General features: G+C 34.9%; 1 protein-coding gene across 1 annotated transcript; it reads right to left on the bottom strand.

The window, feature by feature from the left end:
* Positions 1–1,061: 1,061 nt before the first annotated feature.
* Positions 1,062–5,821, bottom strand: LOC145563710 (uncharacterized). The gene is made up of 2 exons (XM_081624146.1): positions 5,180–5,821; positions 1,062–1,195 (listed from the first exon to the last, which is right to left on the bottom strand). Exons 1-2 carry the CDS (start codon positions 5,742–5,744, stop codon positions 1,104–1,106), a joined length of 657 nt encoding a protein of 218 aa, XP_081480272.1. The 5' UTR covers positions 5,745–5,821; the 3' UTR covers positions 1,062–1,103.
* Between the last annotated feature and the right edge of the window lie 1,162 nt (positions 5,822–6,983).

The following is a 6,983-nucleotide window of genomic DNA, read 5'->3' as shown; positions in this document are numbered from 1 at the left end:
AGTGCTTAACAACTAATATGCCTTAGGACTTTATGAATATATAAGACATTCAAGATCTCTCTTCAATCTAGAAGTCTCAACTTAGGTCTAATATTTTTTTTTTCTTTTTTAATAAACAATACTCTGTATAATACTAACATATTGAACTTTAAATAAATAATATTTTCTCCGTGTTTTTTTAATTGCATTACTTTGCAAATTGCGAACTCAGAAGCTATTTTTGGAAATAAGAGAGATAAAGAGAATATAAATTGAACCTCTGGATTTATTAAAAAATAAAATAAAATAAAATTGAACCTCTGGAAGGAGAAAAATAGATTAACTAAAAAGGAAAGTAATGTAATTAATTTAAAACTTTCATTTAAGGAAAGTGATGTAATTTATTTTATTTTATTTTATTTTATTTTATTTTTTTATAAGAGCCGTAAGTAATGTAAACTACAGTAATAAGAAACGGAGGAAGTAATACGTCCTCAAAACTAAAAATCAATTGATTCCTGATGTAACAAAAATGATGATGCGAGTTAATATAAAAAGTGGGTAGTAAATTTTCATCAATGTTGCAAATTGGATACTCATGTTAACTTTCATCAATGCTGCAAATTGGGTACTCATGTTTGGCTTGTGGCAAATTGGGTATTGTAACCGGTTTGAGACTACTTTTCCGGTGGTTTACTTGCTACAAGAGGTAAATAGCAAGTTAAATTGAAAAAAAAAAGAAATATTCTGCATAACAACACCCGAGGCTTCACTTCTCCCCAAACAGAGCTAATAGCGCGGGTAAACGAATAAGGAAAGCTACTTCATCGATTGTACTTCATCAATTGTACTTCATCACTAAAGAGTAAAGAGAAGAAACAAAGGTCGCCATTAATTAAATGTGGCTTAACTGCAAATTTGCTGAAGGATAGCAAGTAATCTTTGGTTGTTTGACAGTCCAGCGGCCCAGCGGGTTGTACAGCGGCAGAGCTAGCTATACTGTTGGCCAAGATCAAATCCTAGAACTATAGATATCTTTTTTCTTTTTTTTTTTCATTTTCCTCTCCATCTCATATTGATGTTCTGTATCTACTGATTTTAGTTTCTCGTCTCCTATCCTCACCTCATCTCTCCTCTCCTCTGTCCAATCTGTAATTCTGGCAGTCTGGTGAGCATCTAGCAATTGAAGAATCAAAACTACCACCAATCTGAAAATCTGAAATAACAAGGTCAGAAGGTCTAAGATATATGGATACATGTAAATTAAGATTAGAGAGAGAAACTTTACAAAGACAAAAAAAAGATGCAATCTAGAGATGATAACAATTTTTTTTTTTAGGTGAGCAGACTATTTACAGAGAAATTCACAAATTGGCTTCGATCTTCTTTAGCTATGCCAGAAATCTTGAAAAATTTTGGAAGATCAAAATCATTACAAGATTTCTTATATTTATGCACGGCTGCTTAATTGTGTAACGACTACTTTTTCAAAGCTATGACATTGCTGAAATTAAAGTTTTTTTTTTTTTTTAAATTTAGTTCTTCTATGATGGTAACCGGTTCTTACAGGTGAACAATCCGGCAGTACCAAAGTTCAGTACTCAATCTGCAACATTGCAAACCTGAGTACCCAATTTGCAACTTTGTTGAAAGTTGAATACCCAGTTTTTATATTAACTCATGATGTTGAAGTTCATAATATGAACTTCATTTCTGCATAATTCAATTCTGCATAATTTGCAGAGAATTCTAGAGAGAGAAAGAGAGAGAGGAAACTTGGAGAAGAAGAGAAGATAATTTTTTATTATGCAAATCTAGAAATTACAGCAAAGCAAAAAAATAGAATATATAAGAGTTTGTTAGAGTTGATTATTCTCTAACAGAATTTGTTAATCATGCTGATTGCGTGAGGTTGCATAAGCTGCTGACTTGGTATTCCAACACCCCCCTTCAAACTTGGGGTTGGTGATTGAACCAAACCAAGTTTAGGTAACAAGAATTGCTGCTGCTGGATAGAAAGTTGCTTAGTTAAAACATTAGCTAGTTGGTCTGATGTAGGAACATAACAAAGCTCTATTAAACCTTCTAAAACCTTGTCCCTTGTGAAGTGACAATCCACTTCTATGTGCTTGGTCCTTTCATGGAATACTGGATTTTTAGCAAGGTGTATAGCTAACTGATTATCACAGTACAAAGTTACAGGCTTGAGATTCTAAACACCAATTTCCTCAAGTAGTCTGACCAGCCAACAAACTTCACTTGTTGCATGAGAAACAACCCTGTACTCAGCCTCTGTAGAGCTCTTGGAAGTTGTACTTTGTTTCTTCGATTTCCAAGAAATAGGAGATCTTCCAAGGAGCATGACATAGCCAGTAATAGATTTCCTTGAGAAAGGACATGTAATTCAATCTGAATCACTGTAAGCTTGAAGAATCAGCTCATCAGTAGCCCTTAGAAGAATTGACCAACAGTACTTGCAATATACCTTAGAGTATGCTGCAGAGCAATCACATGAGGTACCCTTGGAGAATGCATGAACTGACTTAATGTTTGAACTGCAAAAGCTATATCAGGCCTTGTATTGGTCAGGAAATTTAGCTTGCCAACTAAACTTCTGTAAAGAGCTGGATTATCATAAACGTCACCCTGATCTAAGTGCAGCTTTACTGTTGAAGCAAAAGGGGCATTAGCAGGCTTTGAGAGATCAAAATCACATTCCTCTAACAACTCTTTTGTGAACTTATTTTGAGACAGAACATAACCATTGGCACATTTACTAACTTCAATGCCAAAGAAGTAATGAAGCAAACCAAGATCCTTGATGCTAAAGACCTTGTGTAATTGAGATTTCAAGGCAGAAATGAAAGTTTCATTTGTTCCTGTGATGATGATATCATCAACATAAACAACAATAATGGTGATATCAGAATCAGTCTTCCTTAAGAAGATAGAATAGTCATTTTTTGATTGACAAAACCCTTGAACTTTGAGCTCTTCAACCAATCTTGCAAACCACTGTCTTGAAGCTTGCTTTAGACCATATAATGATTTCTTGAGTTTGCAAACAGAACCCTTAGGAGCAAAAATTCCCTCTGGAACTTTCATATAGACTTCTTCATTTAGAGAGCCATGGAGAAAGGCATTGTTAATGTCAAGTTGGAACAAATTCCAATTGTTCCTTGCTGCAACAGAAATTAAGCATCTAATGGTTGACATTTTGACAACTGGGGAGAAAGTCTCCTCATTATCAACACCATACTTATGAGTAAAACCCTTAGCAACCAGTCTAGCCTTGTATCTCTCAATACTGCCATCTGCATTTTTCTTAATTCTGTATACCCATTTACAGCCAATAGCTTTCTTTCCTTTGGGAAGTTGAACAATATCCCAAGTGTTGTTCTGTTCAAGAGCAGTAAGTTCTTTCTGCATAGCTGAGATCCAATTAGAATCAAGAGCAACCTCTGAATAGGTAGTAGGTTCAATGAGAGACTGAGATGTTTGTATAGCATCTTGCTGATGTTGAGGAAGAGAGTCAAATGAGACCAAATTACACCAAGAATCAGTGCTAACATAACAGTGATAATCTGAAAAATGAGAAGGAGGTTTGGTAGGTCTAGTAGAGTGCCTTATAGATTGAACAACTTGATCAACAACAGGTTGATTTTGAACTGAAGTATCAGGTTCAGTGTGTACTTCAGAAACTGGAGTGTCATGCTCTGTTGTAGAATGATCAATAGAAGGTGAAGAAGAATCAGAAGAAGAAGAAGAAGAAGAAAGGGATTGATCTTGAGATTGAGTGAAGAATTCTGGAATATCTTAAGGGTGAGAAGGAATTGGGGTGATAACAGGGAGAAAAAATTTATTGGCATAAGCTGAAGCAGGAGAAGATGAAAAATGAAAGGGAAAATGTTTTTCATAAAAAACAAATCTCTTGAGATTACAATTTTATTTGTGGCTAAGTTCAAAGCCGTGTAAGCTTTTTGATTTGGAGGATACCCTAGAAAAATGCAAGGAATAGCTCTTGGATCAAATTTTGATCTATGAACTTTTGAAGTAGAAACATAGCAAAGGCAACCAAACACCTTAAGGTGAGTAAGATCAGGAGCAGAACCATAGAGTTTTTCATATGGTGTGAGGTTATTGATTGATCTTAAGGGCATTCTATTGATTAAGTAGGCTGCTGCTAGTATGCAGTCTCCCTAAAATCTTGCTGGCACCTTAGATTGAATGAAAAGAGCTCTCCTAGTTTCCAGGAGATGTTTATGTTTTCTTTCCACAACACCATTCTGTTGTGGTGTATCACTGCAAGATTTCTGATTCAGAATACCATGCTGAATGAACAGCTCCTTTATGTCACCTTCAGTAAGATCTGGAGCATTGTCTGATCTAACAAACATAACTTTTGAAGAAAATTGAGTACTCACAAAAGATAGAAACTGATTCATGACAGAAATTGAATCAGTTTTATTCTTTAAAAGATGAATCCAAGTCATCCTGGTATAATCATCAACAACTGTCAGGAACTGATTACAGCCACTATGAGTCACATGACTATAGGGACCCCATACATCTAAATGAAGAAGTTCAAAAGGTCTAGTAGTCTTAATGTTACTAACTGGAAAAGAAAATCTGGTTTGCTTAGCTAAAGGACATGCTTGACATAGACTCTCAGCTAAACAACCTTGTACATTTGTCCCTTTTACAGATTTTATTTTATCAAAAGAAATGTGACCTAAACGAAGATGCCAAAGTTTAGCTTCTTCAATTGCAGCACAACAATAATCAGTGAGGTTAATTGCATTATTACTGGAGCTCAAAAGGTTTTCAGTGAGACTGTATAAACCTCTGTCCATTTTACCAAGCACAATTGGCTTGGTCAAGGAAGGGCCCTGAATTAGACATGTATCATCAGTAAATGATACTGAACAAGAGGTGTCCTTACACAATTTAGACACAGAAATCATATTGAAGTGAAATCCTGGCACATGCAAAACATTCTGTAAAATTATTCCAGGATTTATAACAATTGTTCCAATATTTTCAACCTTCAATTTCTTTCCATCTGGTATTGTGATAAAACGATCTATTTGTTCCATTTTAGTGTATGACTTGAACAAAGTAATATCAGCACACATGTGATCAGAGGCTCCACTATCAAGAATCCATTTAGAAGATAAAGAAGAAGCTAGGCAAAATGTACCTGCTAGCTGAGAAGTAGCTGCTAAAACAAGGGAACTTGAACCTCTAGTGAGTTCACCTTGTTCAGCAGCTTGTTGTCTCTCAAGGTATTGCATCACCTGCTTGTGTTTCTCCTTGGTAATTGCCATGTTCACCATATCACCAGAGTCAGAATCAATGCTAACATCATCCATATGAACAAAAGCTACAACTCTCTTACCTCTGGCTTTTTGATAAGAAGGATAACCATAGATCTTAAAACACTTATCTCTAGTGTGATTTCTCATCTTGCAGAAGTCACAGAACAATTTGTTTCTGGTGTAAACAAAATTCCTTGGACCTGTATTTGTAGAATCAGAAGAAACATGCTCTGCTGATTGTCTAGAAGACTGCTGAGGTTTGCTAACGTTGAACTGTATAGCAGAGAAGGCAGCATTATCAAGATTATTATACTGATTCTTGATGTTACTCAGTTTAACATGAGTTTCTTCTTGTAAGAGTAAGCCATAAGCCTTTGAAACTGTTGGCAAAGGATTCATCATCAGAATAGTGCTCTTTATATGAGCATATTTTTCTGTAACCTTCATTAGAAAATGAATCAATCTCTGGTTCTGCTGAGACTTGAAAAGTTTCTGAATCAATGTACAATTTCATCCTGTACAAATACAAGCAGGTAGAGGATCCAAACCATCCAACTGATCCCATAACATTTTAATTCTAGTAAAAAATTCAGCAATTCCTTCAGTTTCAGATTGAGAGATATCAGCTAATTGTTGTTGAACAGAAAACAATTGAGGTCCTGATGACTGACTAAAACGTTCTTCAAGATCAAGCCAAATTTGTCTAGCAGTCTTCAAATATAAAACACTTCGAGCAATGGAAGCATCAAGAGAGTTCAGGATCCAGGAAATTACCAAATCATTACATCTGTTCCAGATTCTGAAATTCTGAGCATTAAAAGCTGGTTGATTAAGATTTCCATCAACAAAACAAAGTTTGTTTCTAGCTGATAATGCAATCGTCATTGAACGTCTCCAATCATTGAATCTCGTTCCATCAAACACAATTGTCACCAATTTGATAGCAGTGAGATCAGAATTGCTGAGATAGTAAACAGAATTCAGATTCAGTGAAGGATCAGTGTTTTTTGAATGAGAATTTGAAGCCATTGAAGCAACAATCAATCTAGAAAAAGTAGAAAATTATGAAAAATACTGAACAAATTTGTAGAATCAATTGAATTGAAGATTAAAACCAGAGAAATCAAGCGGAAATTGAGCTGAATTAACCGATAATTCGCTCTAATACCATGTTGAAGTTCATAATATGAACTTCATTTCTGCATAATTTGCAGAGAATTCTAGAGAGAGAAAGAGAGAGAGAGGAAACTTGGAGAAGAGAGGATAATTTTTTATTATGAAAATCTAGAAATTACAGCAAAGCAAAAAAATAGAATATATAAGAGTTTGTTAGAGTTGATTATTCTCTAACAGAATTTGTTAATCATGCTGATTGCGTGAGGTTGCATAAGTTGCTGACTTGGTATTCCAACACATGATGATGCTCACAAAGTCACGGAGAGCCGATAAATCAAGTTGGTGTTTTTATGACAAAAGTGGGGGGTCTTTATTTTTAACCAACGATTGCTAATTAATTTCATCGAATTCATATCTTTATCACTATCTTTTCTGATTGTATTAATGTTGGAAATCTATATGCCAGAATGTACTACTACCGAGTTAAATAATGGCCACCTATATTCTGATCAGGGTAGCTAAATGTCACATACGTAGTACATGCTATTATTCATGTTTTTATACTGCCAT

Source organism: Chenopodium album, chromosome 10 (genome assembly GCF_948465745.1).
Source record: "Chenopodium album chromosome 10, dcCheAlbu1.1, whole genome shotgun sequence".
NCBI classification, from domain to species: Eukaryota; Viridiplantae; Streptophyta; class Magnoliopsida; order Caryophyllales; family Amaranthaceae; genus Chenopodium; species Chenopodium album.
Note: the sequence above shows the minus strand (reverse complement) of the source record. Positions and strands in the feature narration are given on the sequence as shown.